The sequence below is a fragment of the Suricata suricatta genome, chromosome 8 (assembly GCF_006229205.1).
Source record: "Suricata suricatta isolate VVHF042 chromosome 8, meerkat_22Aug2017_6uvM2_HiC, whole genome shotgun sequence".
NCBI classification, from domain to species: domain Eukaryota; kingdom Metazoa; phylum Chordata; class Mammalia; order Carnivora; family Herpestidae; genus Suricata; species Suricata suricatta.
In genome coordinates, this window is record NC_043707.1 from 121,453,693 (window position 1) to 121,468,605 (window position 14,913).

At 54.9% G+C, this 14,913-nt stretch overlaps 1 protein-coding gene across 3 annotated transcripts; it reads right to left on the reverse strand.

The window, feature by feature from the left end:
• Positions 1–1,271: 1,271 nt before the first annotated feature.
• On the reverse strand, positions 1,272–14,848 carry THEMIS2 (thymocyte selection associated family member 2). Of its 3 annotated transcripts, none has more exons than XM_029947190.1 (6): positions 14,688–14,848; positions 11,992–12,132; positions 10,262–10,672; positions 5,007–6,082; positions 2,677–2,833; positions 1,272–2,243 (listed from the first exon to the last, which is right to left on the reverse strand). In XM_029947190.1, the coding sequence occupies exons 1-6, from the start codon at positions 14,779–14,781 to the stop codon at positions 2,188–2,190; spliced, it is 1,935 nt and encodes a 644-aa protein (XP_029803050.1). In that variant the 5' UTR covers positions 14,782–14,848; the 3' UTR covers positions 1,272–2,187. The 3 variants fall into 3 exon arrangements, 2 of the variants coding, with proteins under 2 accessions (XP_029803050.1, XP_029803049.1); XM_029947189.1 differs by having other exon boundaries at positions 10,262–10,560; positions 11,992–12,143; positions 14,688–14,777; XR_003911734.1 differs by lacking the exon at positions 1,272–2,243 and adding an exon at positions 4,691–4,822 and having other exon boundaries at positions 2,746–2,833; positions 14,688–14,845.
• Positions 14,849–14,913: the final 65 nt, after the last annotated feature.

Here is a 14,913-nt window from a genome sequence, read left to right on the forward strand (position 1 = left end):
AAGTTGCTGCTTTCTGCTCATTGCCATGTTTGGCCACTCAGAAATCCCCTTCTGTAGGAACGGGTAGCCCTCTCCTCTGTGCCCCCTTTTGCGATCTTCCTCAATTTGGTGCCACAGTTAAATGCAGATGCGGAAGTGAAGTGAATTTTGCATGTAGGCTTGGTCCTAAGGGTTCTGTACCAAGAAGGAACTTATTTTTCGAACTCTCTTACTTATCGTTTGTCCCAGAGCACCCTCTTCCTCAGGGTCCTGTGTAGCTTAGGTGGTCTCTGCATCTCCCGACCCACCAGCCTGTGTGAGCTATGTGGTGGTCCCCCTGGGGCTCCATGCTGGGGTACGGAAGCCAAGGGGCCTAGCAAGTGCAGTGAGTCCGGACAGCCCAAAGTAGCGTTAGCAGACACGGGAGGGACACACGCAGACACAGTACCTAGAATCCAGGCTGTGTATTGACACTCTGTGTCCCACGGCTCAGCTGGAGACTCGGGCCACCTTTTTGTCTCCGGTCTTTTGCCTGGATTGCTTAGTTCTGTGTAGTTCTGTGACCGCATCAGTCTAGGAAACCAAATCCCCACCACTTCCAGAAGTGAGGTCTGTGGTCTTACTTCACGGAACAGGCCTAGGCGACCTTGGAGGCTGAGTTGGTCTCCGCGTAGAGTCAGGTTTGTCTTTGTTCCCCTGTGTCTGTTACACGGGATGATGAGGCACCCCAACCAATCAGTGCACGTTGTCTCCACAGTTGAGGAGCTTAGTATATTTCAAACACTGGGATGAATTCTGTGACTAGGGGACAGTGTCGGGGTGCGGAAAGAATACAGGTTTTAGAGGGCGCCTGGCTGGCTCAGTCAGTTTAATCATCTGACTCTTGATTTCAGCTCAGGTCATGGTTTCATGGTTTGTGAATTTGAGTCTCGCATCAGGCACTGTGCTGACAGCATGGAGCCTGCTTGGATTCTCTCTGTCCCTCCTCTGCTCGCGTGCACTCTCTCTCTTTCAAAATAAATAAACATTAAAAAAATATATAGGTTTTAGGGACAGGTACAGTTACATGATCTGGGTCAACAATAAAGATAACACTCTCACTGAGTGTTTATTATGTGCCAGGCACTGCACTAAGTACTTTACCAAGGGGCTCCCAGCCCACTCAGTCAGTTAGGTGTCCAACTGCTGATTTTGGCTGAAGTCAGTGATCTCAGTTCATGGGTTCGAGCCCTGCATCAGGCTCTGTGCTTGGGATTCTCTCTCTCAAAACAAATAAACTTTTAAAAAAATTAGAAACTTTACCAAGATTACCTCATTTAATCCTTCAAACAATTTTGTGAGGTAGAAAGCTATTTGTTTTATTTTACGTATGAAGAAACTGAAGCTTAGGTTTAAATAACTTGCTCACAGTCCTAGCCAGTAGGTGGTTGAGCTGGGGTCCTAACTCAGGCCCGTGACTGGTCTGCTTCCCGAGACACCTGACCACTCACACTTGTATTCTGAGCTTTAAAATCAGGCCACTGTTTATCTTAGAGAGTTAAGGATTTCGGTAATGTTTATAAAGGATCTGGCACACAACTTACTAAATCATCTCTGTTAACCATTTTTTCCAGAAGCCCAGATGTCCTTTTTATTCTGTGGTTTTAGAGGGAAAACATCTTGGATAGTCCCCTACAGCTCTCATGTGCTGCATACTACAGAGATGAGACAGCCCTGGTCTCTCCGGGGCTTAGAATTAGGTGGGGGAGGAGGAGAAGGGCCAACAGGAGGTGAGGGGGTGGCCAACATAACAAGGCTCTTGGCGCAGGGTGGTCAGGCTGGAGTCCCTTTACCAGGAGGCAGGAAGCCCCGCACCACTGCCATCCCATTGGGTGGTCTCGGATTCCTTTCTGCACCAACCAGTGGGACACCTGGTGCCGGGGACTCAGGATTGAGTAGAATCCGGTTGGCTCCTCTGGACACCAAAGCTCTGAGGCTGAGGGAGTGCAAGGCGCTGGGCCCAGACCAGCCAGCCCTAGGTGCCAGGAGCCTGGAACCCGAGGGAAGGTGGTGCAGTGTCCACCCCTTCACCATCAGTCCCCACAGAGTCATTTGCTGTCCAGATGATTGTCTGATCTCAGTGAGGTCTTGTCCACGGTCTCGTCACGGTTGGCTGGTATCTCAGATTCCCTGCGAAGCAGCAGTTGAGAAGCAGGGCTCCTCCAGCATCTAAAGGGTATTCCGGAATTGTTCAAGTACCTCTTCGTAATCATGTTCGTCGTCATCTGAAAAAGAGTTCAAGTCAAAGACAGTCTTCGACCTTAAGCGGGTTCGTTCCCCCTTTTAGGGCACAGGACAGGGAAGGAGTTGGTGTGGATGCTCTAAGGTTTTCGCTAGACCAGAAACTACAGTTTATTCTTTCTGAATACTGTGTAAATACTCCCCCTGAAGGCCTCGGGGAGCACAGTGTGTCAGGATGAACTCCTTCCTTGCAGGCTCCTGAGAGAGGGACAGTAGAGACCCCCCAGCTTCAGCCTAGCCCTTAGCAGCCTGTGTCCGCCCAGGACTGCAGAAAGGCCTGCTCGTGAGCTGGGGCTCGCTGAGGGAAGGCTGGCGCCAGAGGAGGAGAAAGCAGCAGCCGAGGAGCAGAGTAGAGCAGAGTAGGGAGGGGAGAAGCAAGGACTCTGGGTGAGCAGGAGCTGACTGACAGGGACTCACCTGGATCCACTGTGTTGGACTTAGTGGCCCTGAGGCCCTTCTTGTGGGCGGAGACCTTGCTGTATGTATCTAAGCTGTCCTTGACGCTCTGCGGCAGTGCCTTCATCTTGGGTTTGGGGAGCAGAGGGTACTCCTGCAGTTCTAAGACTTGAGAGTACTAAGTGGGAGAAAAAGCGGAAGTCAGCAAGGTCCCAAGAAACAGGGTGGCAGAGTCCCTGAAATGTAATTCCCTTCAAGTGCCACTTCCTCTGCTCCCTTCGACTTCCTTTTTGGGATAGGGCTTCTTGGGACCCCAAGTGTTTTGTTCTTAGGCAGAGGAGACAGGCCAGGATGAGAGATAAAAGGCTTGGGGGCTAGAGATAGGGGGCATGGAGTTTCTCCACAAAGGGGATTCACATCTGCCGTCCAGGGGCGGGGGGGGGGGGGGGAACAGTCACAAAATCTCAGGACAGGTGCTAGAGCTGGGAGGGGTCCCAGAAGGGAGAAGACTTTTGTGGAACTCGACCTTATGCCACATGCACGCCTGTTCATTTATCCTCGGTGACCCTCTGAATAGTTGTTTGAATTCCCAGTGGACACGTGAGGAACCAGGCTCCGAGAGTGTGCCGTGTCAGACCTCAGACAGGATTGCAAGCCTGGGCCAAGGTTCTAAGCTAGACCCATGTCAGTGGCTTCTAACGCTGGCGCCCTCCCCACCACACCGCGCTTTGGAGAGCAAACAGTATAGGGCCCCTCATTTAGCAGGGGGTACACTGATGCTCAGAAAAGTTGCAGGGTCAAAGGCAGTGAGCAGGGACCGGGCCCCAAATCACTTCCAGCAGGAGCAAAGGCTGGGACTGACGTCTCAGTTCTTTGTACCACAGGGTCTCTGGCGCTGTCCGCAAGGCCTGTGTTTCAGATGCCCCAGCCCGTTCTTTGTTCCGTCAGAAAACCACTGCCCTCCACCCTCCCCCACAGATGCAAGCCCCTGCTGGGGCTGAAACTGCTTAGACTCCATCCTTCTAACTCCTGCTGCTATTCCTCCACGTACCCTCTAATCCGAGTCTCCCCAGATCCCAAGATGATACACTTGTTACACTTTACAAAGTGCATTTGATGTAGAGCGTCTGTTGGCAGCAGAGCACCCAGGCGGGCGCGGGCTGGGTGGTCAGACCCGGCTTCAGACTCCACCCTGCCGTTTGCTAGGTTGTGATCTCAGGTCAACCACTTTACCTCTCTGTGCCCCTTGTTTTCTCAGCTGTGGAAAGAGATGTCAGTGCCCAGCTCAGAGGGGTTTCGTGAGGGGTGTATGGGGTCATGCACATAGGGTGTCTGCCACAGAGTAGACACCCAGCAGGGAGCAGCTGTGAGACCAGCACTCTGAGTTCGTGATACTATCTCGGGTTCACGGCGAGAAAACGGATACCCAGCAAAGGAGTACGAGCCACTGAGTGGGTAAACCGGGCCATAAACTTGACCTTCCTGCTTCCGTGCCTGGTTCTCTTTCCCCATTGTTGTGATTCATTTTGGATCCATTCAACACTTACTGGCACTGCCTGGCCACGGGCGAGGTCCCTGCCCTCACAGACCTCTCAACAGCGAACTGAAAACCAGGTGTCCGGCCCCCCCCACGCCGTGTTCAGCGTGGCAATAGGATACAGAAGAGGGAAGGCTGAGGAGCTGAGGAGGTCTGAGCTGAGCCTTGCTCAGTGAAAGGAGGAAGGCCATTTCCCAGCAAAAGGACCAGCACGAAGTGCTGAGACAGGAATCCTGGCCTGAAGAAGCCTCCGGAATTTCTCTGTGCCTGAGCGTGGACCAGAGTAGGTGGTAGAAGATGGACCTGAGAAGCTGAGGTTGAAATCAGCTTATTAAGGACCCTGGATGCCAGGGTTGGCATTACCCCCTGGAAATAGGGAACCACTGAGGGCTTCAGGAGAGATGGGGCCGAGCCCCATGAGAGACCAGGAGGGGCGCAGGAGGCTCTGGGGAGGGGTAGGAGAGGCTCTGACACCGTTTAGGGGGCGGATGATGACACCTGAACACAGGGACGGCCGCTGAGAAGCACAGGGAACCGGGAGGCAGGATGGTCGTGCTCCACTTTAGGCCTCCCACTTCTTAACTGGGCCTTTGGGTTAGTCTCTGGGTCTCCAAGACCTCAATTTCTTACCTGTGAAATACGGATAAGCATCAGATTGTCAGGATCGAATAAGAATAATAGGTACAAAATGTACAAGTGTATAGACTGCAAGTTCCGTACAACTGAAAGACCAACGTGATGCTGGCAAAGAAATGGTAGGACCTGCAGTGATCCCGACAGGTGCCCCTCCCTGCCCACTTTGGTATATCGGTACCTGGCCACCTTTTTCCTTGCCACTTCGTTTCTTCTGCCCACTGAGGCCCTGACTTTTGGGGGGTCTTGGTGGGGGTTGGTTCTCAAAGTTCGGTAACCTCCGAAGGCTATAGTAGAAGGCATCTGTCAGCTCCTCCACGGTGGCTACAGAGAGAGGCCCAGCTGGCGGGCCTGGCTGCCCCTCCGCCTCCACAACAGACAGGTCCAGCCACCGGGGAGGGATCTCAAAGCACACTGCAGGGTTGGGGTCCAGGCTGACCACCAAGAAGGGTTCTGTGATTTTCTCCTCCAGCCGCAGGCCCGGGAAGGGGGGCAGAGGGTCAGCAGGATGGCCACTGTCCTTGGCTACCACCTTGACTTCACAGGGCAGTGAAAACTGGGTAATCAGATCTTCCAGGCTGTAGCGCCGGCCATCATTCATCTCCTCCACGAAGCTACTGGAGCAGTAGAGAGGCAGCAGAATCTGGTCTTCATCTATCTCTTGATAGTCCTCCTCCTCCTCCTCCTCGTCCTCCCCAGCCTGGTCACTCAGCCGCTGACACACCAAGACCTCTATGTCTCTGCCTTCAGCCCCGTGGGCCTGGCCACACCTCAACACCTCCAGCCTGTCCCCCACAGCCAGGGAAGTGAAGCCAGGGCTCTCTACCCCATCGCCCTCGTAGTCCTTTGTGGCCACGACCCGGAGCGGCTGGCCCGACTGGAGAGCGCCCAGGAGGTCGTAGGCCGAGGGGAACTCTCTCGGCCGCCGCCGCAGCTTGCCCTGGTAAGCCCCAGAGACCATGAAGTGTCTGGGCACCTTCCGGCCCTTGGTTGAGACCAGGACCCGCCAGGGTGGAGAGGCCAGGCCGTGGATGTAGAGGCTCTGGCCTTTCTGCAGGGACCCTACCCAAGGGCTGAGGAAGATAGGGGGCCCCTCTGGAACTTCCAGGATCTCTGTGGTCAGAGGGAAGGGCCCTCCCCGGGCCAGGGCCTCACTCAGCAGGAGCGGTTGGATGAAGTGGATGTGTTGAGAGGAGGCGGTGACATCTTCCACGTCGACCTCCAGGGTGGAGGGGATCTTGACAATGGTTCTGCGCACTGTGGAAAGGGCAGTGTCAGCTCAGGGGTGCTGCAGGCACCAACCCGGTGGTGCCCCTCCCGCCCCCCAGCGAAATGTCTGGGCTGGCTGACCTCTTTCCTGTTCCTTTCTGCCAGCATTTCCCCATGGTATCCGATTCCTTGCTCACTCTTTTCCTTCAACCTCTTTTCAAAAGCTATTATAGAAATTTTTAAACATTTGTAAAAGGAGAATAGTATAGTGAACTCCCCCATCACCCAGCATCAATATTTAACTCACAGCCCATCTTTTCACTCCTACACTGCCTGTTGCCCTCCACTAGGGGATTTTGAATCAGAATAATCCCATCGGGCCGTCCATGACCTTTCAGTGTGCATCTCGGAAAGAACAGACAAAGCTAAAAACCACCATGCCATTACCACATCTAGATGATAATTCATTGATAATTCATTAGGAGCATCAAATATTCAATTAGTTCAACCACTTTTTAAATTTTAATTGAATTTTTAAAAGTTTAGTTAAGAGAGAGCCGAGAGATCATGACCTGGGCTGAAACCAAGAGTCAGACACTTAACTGACTCCCTGAGGTGCCCCTGAATTTTAAATGTAATTTTATAAGCTGCCTTTCCAAGTCCCTTCTGCATTTTATTTATTTATTTTTAATGTTTATTTATCTTTGACAGCACAAGTGGGAAAGGGGCAGAGAGAGAGAGGTAGACACAAAATCCAAAGCAGGCTCCAGGCTCTGAGCTGTCAGCACAGAGCCTGAAGTGGGCCTCGAACCCACAAACTGTGAGATCATGCCCTGAGCTGAAGTCGGATGCTCGACCATCTAAGCCATCCAGGTGCCCCTCTTTCTGCATTTTAAATAGAGAAAATCACATCAAGAAAATACCAGTTAATGACCTTGACAACTTGTGTACTCTCTGGGCATTGATTAGCACCTGGTTTATAAACTCAAGGGGTGACTCTGTTAAGAGTGAGGGAAACTGGCTCATTCCCTGTGTTGGAGCCGTACCACGTGGAAGGTGGAGGAGGGAACATCCTCGTCTTACAGATGACACTGAAGCTTAGATGGTGACTTGCCTCAGGTCACCGTGTTGGGATTTTTGCTCTGTGCCAGGTGAGCTAATTTACTGCCATTTCCCACAATGCTCCAGGGCTCCCTGGGAAAAAGAGAACTTCCGGGAGTGGAAATGTGCAACAGTCTGAAGCATCTTATCCCATTTAAGACAATGCAGGTGTATCAAAAGGATTCAGGAGCCAAACTGAAAAGGCTCTCGCGGGCCAAAGCTGAGATAATGCAAGCATCTGTAATAATTCCAAGGGCCTGGAGCACTGAACATTTTCATCTCACTTGATAATGATGACTTACAAAAAAAAAAAAAAAAGGCAACATCACCTGAATAATCCTCCTTGAAGAATGCTAGGGAGCCAGCTCATTTTACAAACTAGTACACAAAGTATAGGGCATTTTTTAGGTTAATTCTCCATGGAGGTTGGAGGCAGCGGACAGAGCAGGGCTGGTGAAAGAGGCAGAACCCGGCCAGGTCTGCCAGAGCGGGGGTAGAGAGGTGCCCTGGGACCTCAACACATATCAACACAATGCCTGTGTTTCTTGCACAAATCGAAGAGTTGGGTGGGGGCTCTTTATAGTAGTTTCCGAGGCGCCTGGGGGGCTCAGTCGGTTAGGCATCCGACTTCGGCTCAGGTCATGATCTCAGTTTGTGAGTTCGAGCCCTGCACCGGGCTCTGTGCTAACAGCTCAGAACCTGGAGCCTGCTTCGGATTCTGTGTCTCAGTCTCTCTCTGCCCCTGCCCCCTGTGCTCTGTCTCTGTCTCTCAAAAATAAATAAATGTAAAAAAAATGTATAGTAGTTTCCTGACTAATAGGTAAAGAAGGAACAATAGGACTGAGGTCACGGTTGCAGTCCCTAAGGAAGTCGTGGAGCTAGGCAGGGACCAGCAGCGGCCACTCACAGCCCAAAGGCTGGCCCTTCTGCTGTGTTTCATCTATGCCACATGGCAAGGTTGGTGCCATCTGGTTGGTGACGGACACAGAGCCAGGTGGGGACTGATTGCCCCACCGCAATGAGAAACTGCCTCTTGTGTCAGGCCAAGCCTGCAAGGGTCTGCTTACAGCTGTGCAGAAAAGAGCCGACAGCCTCCCGAGGCTTCTATCCCTAGAAAAGCCTGCCTGCAAGGTTGGTCCTTGGCTGGCAGCTGGGAACATGGTTTAGCAAGTGTTCCCACCATCCTCTAACTGCTGAGGGTGGTCTCCTGTCCTCAGACTGTACAAACCGTCTGTTATGCTGAACACCTGCTTTCCATCCGGAAGGCTGCAACCTTGGTACGTGCTGAGCAGGGGGTGCCCGCATGACGGGCCCCCAGTAAAAACCTTGTGCATGGAGGCTGATGGGCTTCCCCTGGTAGACCCCGCCTTATGTGTTGTCACAGTTCAGTGCTGAAGGGATTCGGCGTGTCCCGTGTGACTCCACGGGGACAGGACTCCATATCCTTTCACTCTAATCATGGCCGAGAGTACTACTAGACATCAAGTGCCACGAGGCCTCCCAGTGGGTCATCGAACCTGGGGGTGGCCGACGGCCCAACACAACAGGAAATACAGGAGACGGAGAAGCATCCTGGCACCACCACAAGGATCCTGGCAACAAAATCTAATATGTGAGCAAGGCTACAGGACAAAGGGCTTACACTCGTCAACGGATAAATTCTAAGAAAAATAAAAGTGAATCACCTATAGATTAACAGAGATTTAAAAGATCTAACAATCAGCAGCAATGGTGCGAATCTTTCTGGATCCTGCTGTGAATAAATTGTAAAAAAAAAAAAAAAATTATGAGGCCATAGAGGAAATTCAAACACCAAGTAGTGGTATTAGGAGTTATTGTTAACTTCTTCAGTGTGACGATGGTATTGTTAAAAAAATTATTTTTAAAAGAGACACATTGGGGTGCCTGGGTGGCTCAGTGGGTTAAGCATCCGACTTCGGCTCAGGTCAGATCTCGTGGCTCTGCTTCAGATCCTGTGTCTCCCTCTCTCTCTGCCCCTCCCCCATTCATGCTGTTTCTCTCTGTCTCAATAATACATAAACATCAAAACATTAAAACATTAAAAATAAAAAAATAAAAGAGACACATTGAAGTATTTATAAAAGAAGTGATAGGAGTGGCCCCTGTTGGCTCAGTCGGTTAAACGTCCAGCTCTTGATTTCAGCTCAGGTCATGATCTCCAGGTTCGTGAGATGGAGCCTCACGTTGGCTCTGCGAGCCTGTTTCGGATTCTCTCTCTGCCCCTCCCCTGCTCATGCTCTGTCTCTCTCTCAAAATAAATAAACATGAAAAAATTAAGAAAATTAAAAAAAAATGAATTTAAAAAAATGAATTTGTGGGGTTTGTTTTGAAACAATCGGGTGTGGTGGAGAGAGATAATTGTGGTGTCAGGTGATGGGGTCAAGGAGGTTTGCTCCATTATCCCCTCCTTGTATATGTATATTGTCTTATTTTTCCATAATAAAGTGGCTTCCGGAGATTTTTAAAAAATCAAAATAAAGAGTTCCCACTTGGCTCTATAGCACCCCGCAACTCCAGCTCCAGGTAACTGCGGGGCGGGGGGGGGGGGGGGGGGGGGGGGGGGGGGGGGGGGGGGGGGGGGGGGGGGGGCTGAACCTCCAACTCCCCGCCCTCCAGGGCCAGGCCCCAGGGCACCGCTCTCCCTCCCTCCCTCGGCTCCAGCTCGGCCCTGGGCAGACCTGGCCAGGCTCTGCCTCTGCTTCACCAGCCCCGCTCTGCACCCGCCTCCAGCCTGTCCTGCGAAATAGCTTGTGGATCAGCTAGGGACTCACCCAGTGCCCTCAGCTCCCAGACGGAAGTCGGGAGCAATCCTATTCTCCCCAGTGGCGGGAAAATCTGTTTCTCCCGAGCAAATGGTCACACTGCTGCTTTGTCCTAGCTGCTAGCAAGCTCTCAAATTTTACAAAAGTAAGAAGAGTGGGACCTCACTCAATTCCTGTTTCCTTTGACACCTAACTTCCACTGTTTGGGAATCGTGGTTCTGTTACATTGTATGTTCTGGGTAATCCCTAGACTATCCACAGATGGGGTACCTCTCATCTGAGCAGCTCGCCAGGGCCCCCCTCTCGCCCCACCAATCCTCCCCCAGCTGCCCAGGCAACTCACTGTGCATGACGGCTTGGACCTCATACTGGGGTCTCAGGATCAGGGCATGCCAGGGGAGGGCGGGGCAGGTGAAGAGGAGGTTGTTCAGGCCTGGGTCCTGCAGAGCCTGGAGCAGGGGCCGAGGGGCGCCGGGCTCCCACTCCCAGAAGGGCCCCTTCTGGGACAGGGGCAGGTGCAGAACGAGCTGCTGGGCCTTGGTGTGCAGCACGCAGCGGGCGTGGTAGGCCCCGTGGTATATTTCCACGTCCTCAAGCATGAGCGGCTGGTCCTCAGGCACCACCCTGGCCTCTGTGGTCATTCTGCGGGTCGACATGAAGCAAATGGGCAGCTCCTTGCAGTGCTGCCTCGCAGCAGAGAGCAGCTCTTCCAGGGTTCCATAGCTCTGGGGGCCGGTGAGGCGGCTGAAGTGGCCTGTGGGGCACAGCAGAGGGTGTCAAGGCGGGACAGGCCTGTGCTGGGCCCAGGGCCACATATACCAGGCCCCAGTCTGCCACAGGGAACCCAGTCAGAATCTCCTGAACACAAGCACCGGGCATCTGGGCACCCAGGCTGCAGGGCCGAGGGACAAGACGCAGCGACTGACCATGTCTGAAGGGACAGTGAAGGGTAGAGATGGGGACAGTTCCTTCTTATACAGATAGGCAGGCACTCGGAGGGATTGGCACCAGAGACAGAACATGGATGTGTTTCTCAAAAGACAAGGACAATGGCCACATTTGTCTCCCTCTTGAACCGTACCCGCCTCTAACTTGGCTGACTCTGCTACCATACTCCTCACCAGTGCGCCAGTCCCCTACGTCCAGCGCCTGTCACCCCACGCTTCAGCAGTGCTGCTGTCCCACTACCAGAGTAGAAACCCAGGAGCTACTGCCCCCGGAGTGCGCAGCTCTGTGCCGTGCCCTGTGCCCAGTGCTTCCTGCATGGCAACTGAATCCTCGTGTCAAACCTGATTACCCTGTTAGAGAGGGGTAAACTGAGGCACAGAAAGGCACCCCCCCCCGCCCCTCTCCCCCACCCAAGAACTGGCCAAGACCACAGCTATTTGCCAGCAAAGCTGGGATTCCATCCAGGCTCTGAGCGTCAGTGTCCGAGCCCATGGTCCACTGAGCCACACGCCTCCTGCAGTAACCAGGCTACATAGTAACCGTATATACACTTGCTACTCCCTGTAGTTACTCCTTCTGGGAATCCTTCCTCCAACTCAGGTGCCATCTCCTCCAGGAAGCCTCCACAGACCCCTGAGGCAGGCTACTCCTGCCAGGAGCCCTCTGTAAACTTGTGTTTGCCTCTACTGTCACCCTCCTCTCACTGCCATCCTGGGAGCTCCCGGCTGGAGAAGGCTACGCTCCGTCCTTCCAGAGTCCCACACTTGAGCTCCTAGCACAGGGCGTGGCCCACAAGTGTCAATAAATGTTTGATGAGTGAGTGAATAAGCAAACACAAAGACAGATGCATGGACAAAGACCTGGAACAAAGAAATTCCCAGCTGAGAGGCTGATGTGATCAGAGAGACGGGCCTGGAGAAGGTGCAGCCACGCCAGGCTAAGGGCATTGTTGGACCACTCTGAGGACATCCCAGGCCTTGGGGCAGGGTAGTGCTGGATGTGAGAGCACCTGTGCCAAACTATGGGAGTGCTTGCTGGGGTTGGTGATCCGGCAGGTGTGCCTGGAGGGGCCAGTGCACTGGGCGGGGGGATTGGCTGAGGGTGGGTGGGGGAAAGCTGCCTTACCATGGAAGGTGGGGGCGATTTCAATGGTCTGGCCAGTTCTTGGGTTCTCGCAGACCACTTTCTGGAGGCAAATCTGGGTGACCTTGATCAGGTCCCCTGTAGAGAGGCAGCACTCATTCCCAGAGATCTCATAGATGGAGCCTGCAGAGAAACTGAGTCAGTGTGTTGGTGCAGCAAGGGCCAAGCACGGGGTGGCCTGTGCTCCACTCCGCCACACCTCTGTGCATGTCCCAGCTGCCGGGGGCGGCCTGCCCTGTCTTTTTCCCTACCCAACGGCCCCTGCTTCAGCTGTACTCAGGCAGCATGAACCCTGCCATTGCTTTCTTTCAGTGCTGGTGCACCCCCCTGTGTCACTCTTCTCGGGCCTTCTCCACCTTCCCACAGGCAAGGCAGGCCTGATCCATCTCAGGGCTGCAGCCAGCACAGGCCCGGCCTCTAAGCCTGAGTTGAAGTCATGGGCAAGGAAATAACGCAGTCCCAATTCCCCACTCGACAGCTACAGAGTCCGGCTCTGAAGTTCCGTGACTGCCTGGAGGTCACACAGCCTGACAGCCACGCTGCTGCTTTCTTCTTCAGATGAGTTGTTTTTAAAGGAAGCACAGGGGAGGGGTGCCGAGGGAGCTCAGCAGCTAAGGGGCCGACTTCAACTTAGGTCACAATCTCATGATCTCATGGTTGGTGAGTTCGAGGCCCGTATCAGGCTCTCTGCTGTCCGTGTGGAGCCTGCTTGGAATCCTCTGTCCTCCTCCTTCTATGCCCCTTCCCTGCTCTGTCTGTCTGTCTCTCTCTCTCAAAAATAAACATTAAAAAAGAAAAGATTACAGGTGCCTGGGTGGCTCAGTAGGTTAAGCATCTGACTTTGGCTCAGGTCATAATCTCACCATTCGTGAGTTTGAGTCCCGCTTCAGTAAAAAACACAGGCTGCACTTTGGGTGAGCTCCACTTCTCTCTCGCTTGCTCGCTCGCTCTCTCTCGCTCTCTCTCTCTCTCTCTCTCTCTCTCTCTCTCTCCCTGCCCCTCATGGGATTCTCTCTCTCTCTACTCTTTGCTCACTTGCACCCCCACCTTCTCTCTAAAAAAAAAGTTTAAAGGAAGCACAGGAGAGAAAACCGAGGGAGCCACCGAGCCACTGACAGGGCGCACCCATTAGGCAGGTGTCTGGACAGCCACCTTCCAGCACAGCAGCCTCACCTTCCTATTTTCTAGTGTTTAAAGCAGTGTCCGGAACACAGAGGGTGCTCAGTGAAGATCTCTCAGGCCACCCGACCCCACCGCACTTCCTAGGCATCCCCGCAGCCCGGTGAAACTGATGAAAATCCCACCCCATGTCCCCAGGAAAACGCACACAGGCTCACAAACCACAGTTCTGTCTACAGTTTTGGGGGTGGCCCCCTCAGGGCTGGTGGGAGATGCGCCCCAGATCGCAGAAGCTCATTAAAGCCCCACGACTGCCCCCGAGGGAGGACAGTCTCTCTTTTCCTAAATAATGAGCTGCTGCGCCGGGCAGAGGGTGAGCAGTGGCCCCAGATTATCAGGTAATAGGGCATAGAATTGGGACCCAGCCCAGGAGGCTCGCCTCTGCCGGGAGCACCTAACCAAGGCCAAGGGTCAGACCCAGCCACCTGGCCTCCTCCCCGGCTCATCTGTCACCGGACTTCCGCGCTTCTCATGCCCGGGGTCAGGCACGATGAAGAAAGAGGCTTTGCGACACGCAGCGGTCAGCGGGTGTCAGAGGCGCGCAAACGGCCCGGGGCGCCTGCAGCGAGCCCCCAGAGGAACAGTCGGCATTTGAACCCGCATCTGCCAGATCCCCCAGGGCACCCGGGTGTGGCGGCGCGTGCGGCCCTCTCCCCGCGTGGCCTCCGAACACTTGACAGGGAGCTGCTGTGCCGCGCAAGGGAACAGAAAGAGGGAACAGATGTGGCAAGGCACTCTTGCACTAGTTTGCTTTCTAAGGAAGGAGGTTCCCTCCAACCAGTAGCCCAGTTCCCTCTCCCTCCACCTCCAATGCCTCCATTTTGGGAGGGGGGGACTCACCCCCGGAGCAGCTTCCTCTCCGCTCCGCCGACAGTCAACCCCGCCCCTCTCGCTCTTTCAGGCGTTAACTAGCGACTGAGCCCCCGCTGCGGACCAGTCCCTGGGAACCGGGTGGGCACGCGCGCAAGGGCCCGGGCAGCCGGGAGCAGGGAGGCCGCCGGGGGAGCAGCCACTCAAGCTGAGAACTGAACTGCTGATCGGATCAGGCTGCAACGCCGAGGGCCAGGGTGGGCTGCAAGGACTGAACCGAGGCGCGTCGACGGCGTCAAGGGGGAGGAGCGGGAGGGGACGCGGGAGGGCCGGCCCGGCTGCAGGCCTGACGTTCCGCTTCCCCACCGCCAGACCTCCACCGGTGCGCACCGCGGTTCACACCCCCACCCCACCTCCGCCCCTGCTGGCTCGGTTCCACCCACCGGAGCGGCTGAGGTCGGTGACTCCTCAGCACCCTGCGGGGCCCGCGGCGCTCCCCCATTCCACGAAAGCAAAAGCGGAGGCCCGGAGAGGTTGAGTGTGGCCTCCGATCACACTTGGACTTGGGCAGCGTCCGCGTGCCTGGGTGTCCCGGGTTTCGGTCGCCCGGGACAGCGCCCCTGCCCCACACGCGGCGAGAGCCAGGCAGCGGCGGGGGCGGGGCGGGGGGGTCCGGGCCCCTCACTCACCCTGGAAGTAGACCCCGGAGCAGACCCTCAGCACGCGCGGGAGGGAGGAGGGGTCCAGGGCGCAAACGAAGTCCTGCAGAGACACCGGCTCCATGGTCCTCGCGGCTCGCTGGACGCCTCCCGAGTGGCCGCCGCCGCCCGGGCCTGCAGCCCCGCCCTGCCCCTGCCTGGCCCCTGTGGGCGGAGCCGCTCGGCCGCGGGGCGTGGGGACCCGCCGGAGCCCTCC